The sequence below is a fragment of the Anarrhichthys ocellatus genome, unplaced genomic scaffold (genome assembly GCF_004355925.1).
Source record: "Anarrhichthys ocellatus isolate YVR2014 unplaced genomic scaffold, GSC_Weel_1.0 scaffold25, whole genome shotgun sequence".
Taxonomy (NCBI): Eukaryota; Metazoa; Chordata; class Actinopteri; order Perciformes; family Anarhichadidae; genus Anarrhichthys; species Anarrhichthys ocellatus.
In genome coordinates, this window is record NW_022280055.1 from 1,417,630 (window position 1) to 1,433,271 (window position 15,642).

The 15,642-nt window shown below is 42.1% G+C and overlaps 1 protein-coding gene across 24 annotated transcripts in view; it reads right to left on the minus strand.

Moving 5' to 3' along the window:
- ptprk (protein tyrosine phosphatase receptor type K) overlaps window positions 1-15,642 on the minus strand; it is a 63,186-nt gene that overhangs the window by 35,915 nt on the left and 11,629 nt on the right. For all 24 annotated transcript variants that reach the window (XM_031861474.1, XM_031861470.1, XM_031861473.1 and 21 more), the window contains exons 5-9: window positions 12,501-12,582; window positions 10,914-11,029; window positions 10,439-10,613; window positions 3,829-3,941; window positions 2,511-2,691 (exon numbers count right to left, since the gene is read on the minus strand). In XM_031861474.1, coding sequence (XP_031717334.1) covers window positions 2,511-2,691; window positions 3,829-3,941; window positions 10,439-10,613; window positions 10,914-11,029; window positions 12,501-12,582 — 667 coding nt within the window. The remainder of the gene's footprint in view (window positions 1-2,510; window positions 2,692-3,828; window positions 3,942-10,438; window positions 10,614-10,913; window positions 11,030-12,500; window positions 12,583-15,642) is intronic.

The window sequence follows — 15,642 nt, forward strand, 5'->3', positions numbered from 1 at the left end:
ACACACACACACACACACACACACACACACACACACACACACACACAAAATCACTAACTCCTCACTTCAAGTTGATTATTTTTCACCCTTCTGACAAGAGCAATGAATCACCATGGAAGAAAATTCGAGAGGAGTGGGAGTGAAGGAAAGACTGAGGGAGCATGGGAATGAAGTAGAAAGGGAAGAGAAAAAAAGTGAAGAAGAAGAGATGAAAAGAGGAAAGGAAGGAAGGAGACTAGGAGATGAAATCCTTCCTCTTATCATATTGTTTGCTCTGCCGTGTGTTTGACTTCTGCTCTGTATCTTATTAACTTTATTGTTTTTTAATTAAACAGTGTTTTGTGTGGTGGCATGCTTGGGTTTACGCCTGGTGTTTGTGCACACATTTCCCTGTGCGAGTGTGTGCGTGCATGTCTTCATTGTTTCGCATTGAACTAAATATTCAGTAAACTACAGGTGGTGGGATGAGACAAACCTAACCAAACAGAAAAAGCAAAGGAATCATTACCATTTAAATAGCATTGCTACCCCGTGTGTGTGTCTCAATAAACACAAACACACACAAGTCTATCTCCAGGTGTGGGTGTGTGAGAGTTTCAATGACCTTAATAACACTGGAAACAAAAAGAGAAAGACAGGAAGGAATTTTTCTATACAATAATTAAAAAAGTCAGAAAGTAGTATAAGGATTTGTGTCCAATTTGTATAGTATTGAATTTAGCATTGGGATTATATGTACTCTCAATTATGCAAATGAGACTTACCTTACTAAAAGTTAGGTTGAACATTGTTTCTTGAAGGAATAGTTCGACATTTTTGGAGACATGCACACTCGCTTTGTTGCCGATGGTTATATCCTCAAAGCTACAGCCAGTTAGCTGAGCCAATCAAGAAGACTGGAAAACAGGGGCACAGCTATATAATATAGCTATATATAAATATATAAATATAATAAAATCTGCATTCCAGCAACTGTAAATCTCACTTATTGTGTTGTATTTTGTTTCAAAGTGTAACAACATTATAATTGTGGATTCAGGGGCTGTTATGTTAAGTTACTTCACTCGGTCCAGCGCTGCGCTGTGAGGTAATTCTGGTGAAGTGGCCTCAATTGGTTCTGCAACGTCCAACAACGTGAAGTACACTGGCCCAAAAAGCAGAGTGAGATTGTACATGTAGGGAGGTCTTTATTTTTCTGCATTGCTTTCAGAAATGAACCTGTTTTTATATAAATGATGTGGAACAGCCGTGCCCTATTAGCAGACATGAAGATCTTTTTTTGAAGCTGAACATAAAACGAGATAACTTCTTCATCAGGACATGTGCTGAAGCGCTAGAGTGAAGATTTGTTCTCTTTACTTTCAAGTCAGTAGAAAAATGATTCAGATGCAGAGGATTGTTTGTTGTAATCCACTAAATTCATAATCACATTTCCCTGCTTTGGTCTGATATCAACACATTATGTGGCTCACAATGAGCTATCGCATTTAACTCAAACGTGTCCCTGCGTGAGTGAGGAGAGGAAGATTAATTTCCTTTTCTTGTCAAACAGGAAACTGTTCAATACATGAGTCGCCTGAACAAGTCTATGACTTCCTCTCTGTCAATAAACACACATACGGGATCTTTCTCACACACACACACACACACACACACACACACACACACACACACACACACACACACACACACACACACACACACACACACACACACACACACAGGTTGGCAGACATCCGTCAGGCCCCGTGGTTATGAGTTTTCATCTCTCTTTCATTTTCATTCTCCAGTTTCATCATTCTCTCTCTCTCTCCCTCCCCCCCTCCGCTTCTATTCTCTCCTCTCTTTCTTTTCCAGCCTTATTGTTTTTCATTGTCTCTCCATCACTCCTTGATTCTGTTTCTCATTCAAGCTCACTGCTTCGCTTTCTGCCTCTTTCTCTCGCACATCAACCCCTCCCTCGATCTCTCCGTCTCTCCCTCAGGCTAGCTGTGTTTATATTTCAGTCGTTTATTTCTACAAATGTCAGACAGTGTTTCTGCCCGCCGTCTATTGATCCACAGAGAGAGAGAGAGAAAGAGATTGGGAGAGAGAGAGGCAATCAGAACGAGGGCAGGCAGTGACGAGGAACGAAGTAGAAAAAGAGATATATGGAAGGAAGAATGGAAGCTATGGGAGAAAAGGAGGAGAGGCAGCGAGAAATCAGGAATGAAGTGGGAGAATAAAGGAAAAAAGCGGGAGAAAGGGGGGGGGGGGGAGCCTCCAGTATTGCAATCACTCTGTCTCTCAGATCACTGAGCAACCACGGACTGACTAACTCTCGCCTCCTTTCTTCTCTCTGCCCCTCATAGTGTAAATATCACTCTACCAACTAAAATATAGATAGCAAGACGGAAAAAAGACCACAAGTAGACAGACGGATCAATAGATAATCAGACAGAAAGAAAAAAGCGCGTGCACAAGCCGACCCGGGTAAAGTCGAGCTGCGCATGTATGCGTCTATGTCCTACCTGCACATTTGGTCCGGGTGATGAGCGGTGGTCCAGCTTTGCCCGTCCCTCCCTCCCCCGGTCGGGTTAGCAGCACTCTGATCTCGTACTCTGTGTCCGGGTCAAGATGCCACAACTTATAGTTGGGAGAGGTCACGGCGTGAGTCTCCGTCCAGCTGCCTGTTGTCATACGGTACTCAACCTAAACGTGATAAATACACACACATGATCATGAATATTTACACTAAAATATTAACTCATTAGTCCAAAACTAACACTTAAACCACCGTTTGAAGAAATAGTTGGAGAGTTTGGTAAATTTCCTTCTTGGTGCAAGAACAGAGGATCAATTCGCTCTCATGTCTGAACACTAAAAATACAACCACCACCTGGAGACAGTTAGCTTAGCTTAGCATAAAGACTGGAAACAGGGAGTATGGGCTAGCTTGGCTCTGTTTAATATTTTAATAATCCAGCACCTACCAGTACCTTTAAATTTGAGTGATTAACATGTTATATCCATAGTCTGTATAGAACAAGTGGACGTCGTCATCGTGACGTCCCCCGTTAGTTTATGGACAGCTGTTTTAAAGCCTCAAGTTCGGCGATTTTTTTCGTAACCAATGAATGGAAGTTACCATATTTGTAATGCGGAGGGGGTCACGTAGTGACGTCCTATACGGCTCTGGTAGCGGCAGCGACCTGTCAATCACAGTAAGCCCGCCCTAAATCATACGCCGCTTTATGGTCTGTTTTACTCTGAAAGGGACCACAATTTACGAAATGAACATCATCCTGTATTGAAGAAGACTTGAAACTAGAGATTGAGACCATAAACTCATGTTTACTGAGGTATTAAATCAAGTGAGAAGTTGGGTAATTTTCTCATAGACTTCCACACAATTGGACTTCTTTTTGCAAGCGGAGGAGTCGCCCCCTGCCGGTCAGTAGAGAGAATGAGCTTCACTCAACAGAACCGGAGGTTGCCGCCTGGTTATGTGTAATTTGTTTACTCTGTAGGTACATTAACTTTGGAGGGAGCCAGGCAAGCTGTTTCCCTCTACTTTGAGTGTTTATGCTAAGCTAACCACCCACCTGCTAGTTGTAGCGTAATATTTAGCATACAGACACAAGAGTGGCATCGAAGTTCTCCTCTAACTCTCAACAAGAACGAGAATAAGCATCATTTCCAAAATGCTGAACTATTCCATAGACATACAGTATGTCGCTCAGAAGTCATTCTACTTTCCGGATTATCTGTGAAAGGATAAATGGTGATTTTTACGCTCTTTATTTTGCTTAAAAAAACAAACCAAACAAGGTCTCATATTGAACATACCTCTTTCAGTATAATAGGTCCATCCCCAAATATGGAGTTAGCATTCAGCTGAATCAGCAGATATGTAGGGCCGACACCTAGCAGCTGGGGTGGGGCGATGGGGTGCGGCGGCTCTGTGGAGAGAAAACAAGATCATAAAAGAAAGGGTTCCAAAGAGCCTCGCGGGACAAATGAAACACACTTAAACAAGGTCACAGCAGAACAGAAGAGGGCCGGGACACGAAGAGCAACATCCTGTGGTCACTGTGACACAAAGCCTCGCAAACAGCTGACACGGGATATTTGTGGGATTAAATTAGTTACTTTCATCTACAACACAAGTAGCCATGTTGCTTCCACGTGTTGACTCTCCTTTGCAGCGTTGTCAGAGTTATAATGAAGTTAATGTTAATGCAAACACACCCTTTGGAGCTGCTTCACATCAAAAGCCTTCCACCTTCAAAACAAGAAGCTGGAGGCTTCTATTGGGAAGCAGCTTCAGATATCGTCTACCGTAGTGGCCGATACTTTGAGGACCCGTTCACACATGGAATATATACATTTTCCGGCTTTGTCTATCTGTTAAAAGTAATGTCTTCTGTGTCTTTCAGACATGGGTGTCTGCTATGTAAATGTTCCCTACAGCTTATTTCAGACATGACTGGATACTTACAGAAAAAGCCACAATGCTAGCGTGATATATTTTGCATCTGGTGCAGGAGGGGGGGTCAAAGAACTTTAATCAGTTTAAAAAGAAATGATATGAAGGGAAAAGAGTGTTCTTCTCTCACAGGCTGCATGAGTGATACATTTTAAAACTTATTTTGCCATTGAAGGGAATCCTACAATACCCTATCTTATCAGTTTCTTCTTTAGTTGTTATTAAAGAGTGATTTCTGCTGCCTGTTTCATGAAGTCCATCAGTGCACAAGCAGTGAATGATAACATGCAAAGTTAACATCTTTTGCTGCAAGTCATGCAGAGAAATGCATTAGAATGATCTGATATGAACAGATAAAAATTGGCTCTCCAACAACCTCGTCAGACTGCGGTTGTGATTTATAGGACTAATGCTAAACAGGCTGCAACGCAACTTTTCTGGGCAATTGCGTGCCGCCAAGCCAATTCACGCCCACTAAAGGTGCTTGTTTTTTTTCCACTGACAGGCTCAGATTGTTATCATAACCATCTGGAGACATTATGGAGAGGACCCTACAGAGCAATAACCTTTCGCTTGATCTGGTGTGTTGTTATTGTGTCTAACCAAGTCTCACTCAAGGAGTAGTCTCATTCTGAAGTCTTGCGTCACATCCACATTTTCAAAATCAGCTAATTATTCAGTTATGACATTGAAAATCTACTTGGATATGATCATATTTCATAAAGGGTGAGGTTAAAACTTTGTATATGTGTAACCCAAACTATAAATCGACTGAATGATCAATGATGTTTTTTTATAATCATAAAATTAAATTATCATTGTATTATATATTCATATACTGTAGATTTCATCTGACGTACGTCTTGTGATTCCACCGTGTACTGCGTCCCGTGATGCTCACAGTCAATAAAAACTGCGTGTTTGTACTTCCATGTTAATGTGACGGATGTTTGATGGTTCAGGGCCAGTCAGTCAGATCAGAGCTCACTGTCACGCATCTGTGATTGACACGCCCAAAGCACAACACACACACACGGCCATAAAACACACCGCACCAAAGATTTATCTACTTGACACATACACACACAGATCAACACATGAATTAATCACCACCTCTCCACACACACACACACACACACACACACACACACACACACACTCTATCTCACATACAGTAAATCATATGGATTTTATCTCTCCCAGTCACATTCTCAAACACACCACCAGGCTATCAGTATGAAGATAGGGAAAAATGTGATAATTTTTGCAATCCAGCTTCAATCATATCATATCAAAGTAAGTTTTATCTAAAATTATATGTGTGTACATGTGTGTTACTGTGCATGTTGTTCCTTTAATATCTATATTTTGCATTGCTGTCACCTCTTTTTCTCTTTGTGTGTGTGTTTGTGTTTGCATTTGTGTGTGTGTGGAATATGGCTGTCAGAGAGGTGCAGGCTGGGAAGTGTCTTTTTAGCAACAGATGAAACACTGCAGTTTGACAGCACATGCAAGTGAAGACACACACACACACACACACACACACACACACACACACACACACACGAGCGTATGCAGACAGAGTTGAATCCAGATAATGAATGTTCAAGCGACTTTAGAAAACCGACAACGTCAACAACATGTCATCTTGCAACGCCGTCAAATAAACAAAGTCAACAACTTGATGATTAACAAAGAAAGAAATAAAGCAAAAACTCAGAGATAAATGTATTCGAGCATCCAAAACAGTAGGTCTATCTGTGTGTTAACTTGAATACATGTTTGTGTGTTACTCCAAAAGCTATTGAGTATCTAAAAGATAAATAATAAACATAAAAAGAAACAGTAAGGAATGTAAGTGGGTCATTATGTGACTCCAGAGAAAACAAAAGCTGGAACGGGTTCATGCTTTTGATTTTTCTTCTTTTTTTTTCTGTTCCGTCACTTGTCATTTGTACAGTTGACCTAAAAAAAATCTAACAAATCATCAATGGTGTTGTTTTGCGAAGGGATTGCATCTTTTGTATTATTAATCACAAGTGTGAACCCTCTCATCATTCCTCATTTTTATGGGTCAAATGTAAATGTTAATAACAAAACAAATCAACATTGGGAAAACTTCAAATGTCTGTGTCGTTTTCTGACCTCACCCGTCTGCGTGATTCATTTGTTTTCACTGTCACTCACTCTCTTTATATAACTGCAGAGGGTTTGGTAGATTCTCTGATTTAAGATTTATGATGCCGTGAACAAACAACAACAAGAGAGAGAGAGAGAGAGAGAGAGAGAGAGAGAGAGAGAAAGGAAGAGGATAGACTGATATTTTGTTGGTGACTGGCGCCCACTAGGCATGTTCTTCTTTGTCCATCGTCAGCAACCTTGTCAATAAAGTTTACTATACACAAACTGCTGCTGACATCACTGTGGAGCTCACTGGAGGACATCTGACCTCCAGAACACGAGAGGAGTGTGCATACGAGTGTGCAAATGTGTGTGTTTCAGCCGTATCGACAGCCAACAGTGGTCGTAGGTTTTCTATAGTTCCATAGCGCCTGAAGCTTCACCTGTCACTATTACTTAGAGTGAGCATGTGGGTGTGTGTGATAGGTTAAAAAGGAGAAACGGGCATTTTAGAAGTGGACCATTACAGATTTAAGACAGTTGTGCATCCTCTTAAGTCTGATACATGTTTGTGTGCATGTGTGTGACAATAATATTGCAGGAGCTTTTTAGGCCACGGGTTGCGTGTAATGCAAGCTGGCATGGTGTGTGTGTGTGTGTATGACTGCGTGCGTGCGTGCGCGTGCGTGTGTGTGAGTGTGTGAGTGTGATACGAGCTGGCGTGATGATGCGCTCTGTCACCGTAGGAACCAGAGGGCAAGGCTTTATTAGAGTTCGGCTCTGACCAAACTACTAGTGACACACACACACAGTCAGACTCTCTCATACTTCTTTGCCTGTCACACACACACGATTAACTGTTCATGAACTGTACATCGACAGTAAAACTTTTTTCATCAAACAGGAGATGTTTGAAAGGTTTGGGGACCAGTTACTGCTTTTGTGAAATGTGTGGATGCATCACATGATGAAGAGGAGGAGCGAGTACTCCTGAGGGAAACCTCACAATATGGTTAATCTAAACTCCATTTCATGAAGATAATGAAATCTTAAAAGCATGTGAAAATTAGAAATGATGTCCAACATGCTTTTAGGATTTATGCATGTACAAATTATATATTTACATCTGTGAAACTGTTGAACAACAAGATATGGCATGGCATGTCTTCTCTAAGTCATAATCTTCATCAATTAGGCGATATTTCATAATTGAGAAGTTTCCTTTATTTTGTTAGAATAAAAAAGGAATTTAGCAGAAAAACTATTTTATACTTAGTTATGAACTGAATATCTTTTATCGTTGGAGAAATTATCAGCAGTTTAATAATAAAGAAACTGTCATATTTCTGCTCAAGGAAGAACGAAAAACACACGATTATAAGAATAATCTGGGAAACTCCATGTCACACCTCTCGTGCTCCCATGATGCACCTCTGCGTCAACAAAATGTGCTTCTTTTCTCTGATCTTGACAGCTCCAGCACACACAGAGGGAGACCATAATGGCACATCTCTGTCATCTACATATTATAAATATCAATAGACTAGGCCTGTGCATTCCTGCAGCGAGGCATTCTCACATCAGCAGACCACTTTCAGCCTTTGAAAATAAAACCTGGGTTACTGTCAAACATTTTTAATACATACAAGTCATATTTGGGCACTTTCTTATGTTTCTTTCTTCCATTTTCTGTTGATCAGATTTGTAACAGATACACCATTCCTCTAGTAATCATCCCTCATCTTTATTCCTCTTTTCAATTTCACAATAAATAAATATTTAAGCAGAATATTCAGAGCTAAAACATTAATAATGCAGCTTAACTCTGTCCATATTCATGGTCGTCAATGTCCTGCAGGAAACGCAAATTTCCAACACGCGTACTTTTCAAGGAGGGAAATAAACATATTCCCTGTTCCTTTGATTTTTCTCTGGCTCTCATCTCCGATCTGATATTTCTAATAAATAAACATGAGGCTTCCTCTCCTTCCACATTCATACGCGCAGTCCTCCTTCTTTAATTGTGATATCTTTCTAACAACCAAGAGTCTGGATCAATATTCATAATCTGCAATATCCCTCAGAGCTCCAAAAGCATCTTTTGGCAGATTGAGAAAGCGGCCGATGCCTGGCTATGAAACATGTGTCACTCACTGCGTCTTATTGAACCTGAATCTATTTTCATATATGTAGATCGGTCCTATTCATGTTAAAACACAAGTCTCCCGCTGTGTGGATCCCTCATCTCTCTCCTCTTCGCCTTCTTTCAAAAAGACGTTCACGATAAATAAAAAATAGCCACTTATGTATTCTTACTAAATCAGCGAGGTCCTGAAATAAAAGTGTGTCTCCAAAAAAACCCGCCATATTTTCTCGTCCAAAGAGAACACCGTCCCAGTGGGGGGGATGTAACCCACAACCTCGGCGGTGTTGGTGCCTTGCTCAATTCGACATGGAGAGTCGAATCCCTAATCTGGACAGTGTAAGAGCTCCATTATCTGAGCCACACCAGCAAAAAATTCATATTCATGGTGCTCGTTTCTGCTTTGATTTCTCATTTCTTTCTAGTCTGCGGAATAATAAACATAACTCGGCTCGGCTGTTTACATATTCAGACGTATTCCTGATTCTGATATGGATATTCTTGAGATAATGAGTAGACTATTTACATTTAACTTTTCCTCACCATCACCACTTCTCTCTTTGCCCCCCCCCCTTCTGTCACCCCCTTATCATTCTTTGTGAATCTCGTTCGCCTTCACCCTCTCTCGGCCCTCCTCCCCTGTCTTCTCTCTCTGTGGGAGATGAATTGAATATGTAAGCTATTGGATGTGAATGAATAAAGCATCCCGTCTAAAACACACATTGGTGACACCTTATTAACCACATGTCAGCTGCACATGACAGCTGGAGCACACACAGTTTCCTTTATACACATGTGCACATAGACACTAATGCAGCTGCTCTACACACTACATACACACACAACCACAAGGCTGGCATACACACATCTAAATATACTCAGAGAGAAACTCTCCTCATTAGTCTATATTGTGGTAGTAACTTACATTTTATCAGTCAGACACAGTGAATGCACATTTGATTGGAAAGACATTTGACATTTCAAAATATAAGCACAATAAAAAGTTACCCATAACACTATGTGTGTCTGTATATATGAGTCAACTTTATAATTGACCGTACGCTAAACCAATCTGCCTTACAGCGATTGCCAATGTTAGCTTAGCATCTGTAACTACTGTGGACACAAAGGCTCTGTCTGGCTTTAGATTTCTGTTCTTTTTTTTGTCTTTCCAAAGAGATCAACAGAGGAGCAAAACCGTAAGAAATGGATTAAACAATGTGTTTGTCTGCTTTAACGTGAGCTGCAAACGTTAGCATGTCTGCCTACTAGCTCAGGAGCTTACAGCTGACAGTGGCATGACGCATACAGTCTTTGGTCATGTTGTGGGGGTTTTCTCTCATTTATTTTGGGACGGTGGTCCTTGGAAATTATTAACAATCAAAAGTGGGCCTTAAGTTACCAAAGGTTGAGAATCGCTGGCCTAGTGTTTACCTCCAAGGTTAAGAGTAAGCATCATTGAGTGACTACTAGTTTGTGGGGGTAAAAGGGTTACATACGCGATAGCGCATCATTAACCACTGTGTGGTAGCCGGTCCTGGGCGCAGTCAGAATCCAATCATACTGAGGCCCCGTACTTACCGCTGAAAGATATCTGCTAAAGCTGAGGTATCAAATATTATATTAGAGAAAACAAAAGAAACCACAGGTATTAAAGGAATAACAAAACAATCCAATAACCCTGAAAATATTTTTGAAATCCTCACCTCTGACGATAAGACCCGCAAAGTTTGACACCCCGGAGCCACGCTCTGATTGAGTGACGCAGCGGTACAGATCTTGGTCCTGATTGGTTACTTCTTTGAGGTGGAAGGAGGCGGCGAAGCGTCTGTGGTTGATGTTTTTCGTCAGAGCCACGGGAATGTCTTCTCCGTTCCTCCTCTGGAGCGCAGACAAAACACACGGACAGAAATCAGGTGCTGCAGAGGCTGGTGAAGGGTTAACTGCCTTGCTCAAGGTCACAAGGTAGCACTGGACCACACATGCCCAAGTGCAAACACACACACACATATACGCAGTACTCGCACTGACAGCAGCTTTGAAGGTCATGGCTACAATAGAGCCATAATGAAATCAGCAGCTATTAAACTCTTAATCATGTTAGCTGCTACTGCCTGGGGCCGCTCTGTGTGTGTGTGCTGCACGTGTGTGCGTGTGCACATGCATGTTTTATAGCTGTACCTGTAGCCAGAGTTTATTTTTCGATGTGTCTCGTCCTGTAGCGATGCACTGAAATGTGGCGTTTTGTCCGGCGTTCACCTCCACGTCCCCGAGACGCAGGAAATGAGGGGATTTATCTACAGAGAAAATTAGGTCAAACAAATTAGATGGAGTCCGCACCAAGGTTATACAGTTTGTGTTCGTGTTTTTGGTTTAACGTTATTTGTCTGGAGACGAGGTGACAGAGCCAGAGGGAGTTACAGACACAAACAGGTCAGCTTATCACAAACACGCTGTACACATTTCAGGATCTGTTCCAACCCTAAGGAATGAGTTTGTGATTACTGCGATTAGGTTTTACTGGAGTCAAATGAAAAACAGTGCTTGGAGGCAACATCAATGTCACATCCGCTATATATAATTCGTATCGCTCCCAATTCTTAACGACCACGCTAAGATGTGAAATAAACCTTCTTTTAGAGCCTGAAGATGCAGTTCAGCTATGATATTCTTATTCTGGGGAGGTGATTGCAATCCTAGACAGCATGGGGAATGAAAACACACTCACACTAGCTTGCACGCACGCATTCATGTAAGCGCACCCACACGCACACGCACACACACACACACACACACAAACCTGTGTCCAGAAATGCAGCTGTGAGAATGAATGCTTCCACTGTGGAGACTAAGTACTAATTGCTCCTTCCCATTAGGAGTCCTGCTCCTCTGCCTTTAAAAGACTGGGGCTCTTCTTTTTACACGTTTCTCATATTCCAGGTCACTTCATTGACAAAATTAACGTGCGGGAACTTCTGTCAGAAAAATATATTGCCGACTTCTGACAGGTACATGGACAACGCTGATACCAGGACCTCACAAACTGTACCAGAGGACGGAGCGAGACAGTTTATCTTTGTGACTTTTAATCAATAGAATCTATTAAGAAACAAAACTGCCCTGAGAGACTTCAGTGGCGCTACAAGACGGATGACCAAAAAGGAGTTGTAATTGTTTCCTTTCCAAACACAGGGGACCCTCCAGGAACCTGCCTGTGGCTCTAGATTAACAGACCCTTCTGTTAACAGTCGCAGTTTGCCGTCGCGTCTCTTTTCTGGCCTCTGGAAGTAAGGAAACACTCAAGCGAAGGAGAGAAGACGACTTGAGACGGAGCGAGAATTTAAAATGGATTGCAGCCCTCATCGCTTTCCTGTCAGTGTGAGACAAGACAGCTACTGTTCCCTGTGTGTGTGTGTGTGTGTGTGTGTGTGTATGTGTGTGTGTGTGTGTGTTTGTGTGTACATGTGGGTTAACGAGAGAGAAAGTGCTGAGTGGTCAGAATCTTCTCTCTCTATGATTGCCCTAAAACTGTCTCATTTCCTGCTTCACTCACTCCTTTTCTCTCTCTCTCCCTTTTTATTTCTCTCATTTTTCTCCACCACTCGTCTTTCTCCTCTCCCCGCTTCCCTCCTCTCCAGTGTCACCTTCCCACTTATCTGCCCATTCGAGTGCAACAGAAACCATCCCAGGTACAGTCTAATTAGTGGCCAAAGCCATCAGCGTCTATTCAGCGAACTAGGACTAATTGCTGGCATGCTAATGACTCACCGCACGGGTAGCTGAGCACCTGAATGTCGTCGATGGCGATGAAGCCGGCTTTGCTGTCCGGAACCTCTGCTTCAAATATGACCTGAGAAAAGAGAGAGAGATTGAGCTATTACTGTCTATATATAACATTCAAAAGAAATGAGAGCATGAAATTATGTTCTGTTTTTAGTTCACCCTTTTACGTTTTTCATTGTTGTATTTGTGTATTTTTGAAAATAAGGTTTATTAAATTAAATCTCAGAAGAGAATATTAGAATATCGAGTCGTTCGGAGCCTCCATTAGCCCGTAAATAGAACAGCTCGGAGCACATACAGAATGTACAAATAAACAAAATGCAAACACAGCAAAACATTGGAAATGCCGTTGCTTGGAGAAAACTGAAGCTTACATAACCAACAAATGCTCTGCTTGCATATCACAAGCTTGATCAACCATCAAATCTATTGTTACCAAGTCAGAAGCTGTGCCTCTGAAGTTCTAGATGCGTTCTGGCTACATAGAGAGACTATCGCCATTTAAATCTGCAGTGGAAGTGAAGGATCCAATGTTGGCTTTCACAGGATGGACAGAAAGTCAGTGACAGCTGCTGGTGTGATGTGCACTAAAGTGGATAAATACAAAGCTGCCATCCTGACTGCTGCTGGATTTATACATTCAGGCCACCAAGTCAGGAAGGATAGATGAGATACTTCCTGTTGGATCTTAATAATCACATATAATGGCTGCCACAAAAAAAAAAGTAATGAAAGTTAAGGTAGAGAATGAAAGGAGGGAGCCTATCTATTGCTTTTTACCCATCCATTATCTGTATTCAACACACAAAAACACGAGAGGGAAAAGCGACTCAAACAAATGAAAGAAAACAAGAGAAAAGCAGCAGAATGTGGAAAGTGATGGTCTACTTCCTGGTTGTTGTGTCTTAATGCTAACCTGCTTCTCTAGAGTCTATAATTCAAGTAGAGTGTTGCAATAATGCTGCATTCAACAGGTGCTTCCATTTACCACCATCTCATTTCATCACCGCATGGTCTGATAACTTCTCTCCTCATCCTTACTTATCTCTTCCTCCCTCCCTCCCTCCTTGTCCATACGTTAGCCCTCCAACACCATCTCTCTTTCAAAAAGAAACCCCCCCTTCCTCTCCCCTACCTCACCGCTTGCCGTCTCTGTTTTCTAACAGTGTTTGCTCGGAGAGGTGCGCTATAACGAACAGAGGAGAGGACGTCGCCATCAAAAAGTGAGGCGGAGGGAGAAAGAGAGTGAGGGGGTGAGCAGTTGTTGTCATTCATCACCTGTAAAAGGAAATCTGCCGTGAACTGTTTACCCATAGCTTATCACCCCCCTGCTTGTCATGCTCTCCCCCCCCCCCCCCCCTACCAATCTATCTTGTCTCTCTACCCTATCATCTTTCACTCATAGCTCACTGCGGAGCAAAGCAGAGAGACATCCGTTGACTTTTAATACCTTCATCTCCGACTGTCTGAAGACTGGCTTTCCTGCCCGCCATGCCGCCCCCAGTCTGCTGTCGAGCCGTCGCTTGTTATTATAATCACGTTTGCCTTGGTAGCCGTAACATGACGTCGTGACTTCTCCTTTGCGTGCACATGTATAAATTCAAGCTTTTGAGTCTGAAAAGTTCACTTTTTATAGAAAGTTTTATGTTCTATTATTAAAAACCAGAGATCATTTTTTGTCTCTGAATCGTGTTTCACAGCCGTCAAGTCCAAGATTTAAGTCTCATTTTTGTGACTTACTCTCAAGTCTATTGCGCTGTTAATGATCATCAGCCGTGAGACCTTTTGCATTCTGTGACTCACCGGTCCGGCGCATGGTCAACTCTGAGGAGATCGTGCAGGTGTCGAGGACTCGCTGCCTGACCGGTCGCATCAGCGTGTGGAAGGATTACTGATAGCTCGGGTTTACAAGTTCTCACACGCGGTAAACAACTCAGATACGCTATGAAGGCTGAGGACTGACAGACGGGACGATAGCGAACATCCTCTTATCGACTAATGGCATATGTCACTTTGATGCATGCATATATGGGCACTGAATCAACAATGTTTGAATCAGCAGACAAGAAGTGTTTTTTCCACTTCATGTTAATAGTTTTGAATCCTCTCAGTCACGAGTCACTGCTGGGTTTAGGGCAACTTCTTTTTCTAGACACAATGTTATTACTTCATCATCATGTTTGTATCCATTTGAGAAAGTTGTACTTAAATGACCCAAAGCTTAAGGTAAGGGAGAGACAAAAGAGCAGTGATGGGAAAAGTCTTGTATTGTATTTTCTGACCAACAGTCCAAACCTAAGACATTCTAGCTGATTGCTTGGCCTCCGGTATTGCTAGATGCAGCTTTCTCAAAAAACACTCATTTAAACAACTTTAAACTAGACACTGCACTTTCTTGGGTCAAAAAAAACTATTAAACGAGTATCAAAATAGTTGTCAATTAGTTTACTGTCAACCATCTAATCAATTAATCAACTCAAAGGTTGTATTGCAGTCTAGTAGATAGTCAAGGAACACAGGCATCACCTGAAAGCCAGTTTTTATACGAAATAAACTTCAAATAAAGACAAAACTGCAATTACAAGGTCTGCGTGGGTGTGCCTTTTTGTGTGCACAATAATTCTTTTTTTCTGCATGTGTGTGCGTTCCGATATGCGCCTGCATGTGCCGATGCTTCCCCTGGTGGAACCAGTCTCATTACAGCTCAAGCTAAAGCGCTAACACAGGAACATGTTCCAACATGAACAAATAGCTTCATAACCTCAAATCCAATAACCTGTTTCATAGCCTGAAAAACATACATAAGCCTCAGCAAACTGGGACGATTATGTTCAATTAAAATATGTTGACACACGAGTTTCATGCTGGTGATCTCCTCCCGTCGTCACTGAGGGGGCCTGGGCTCCAGATGGGCCATTTGGAGGATGCTTTCACACTTCGCCTTGCAGTAATGTTACAGGGTCCCCAGGCTGTGTGTGTTAACATGATCAGTGTGTGTGTGTGTGTGTGTGTGTATGCCTGCGAGGACATTCGGAGACAAGCTACCCCACAAAGTGCTCACATCTGTCGGCACCAGCCAACACACACACACACACACACACACACACACACACACACACACACACAC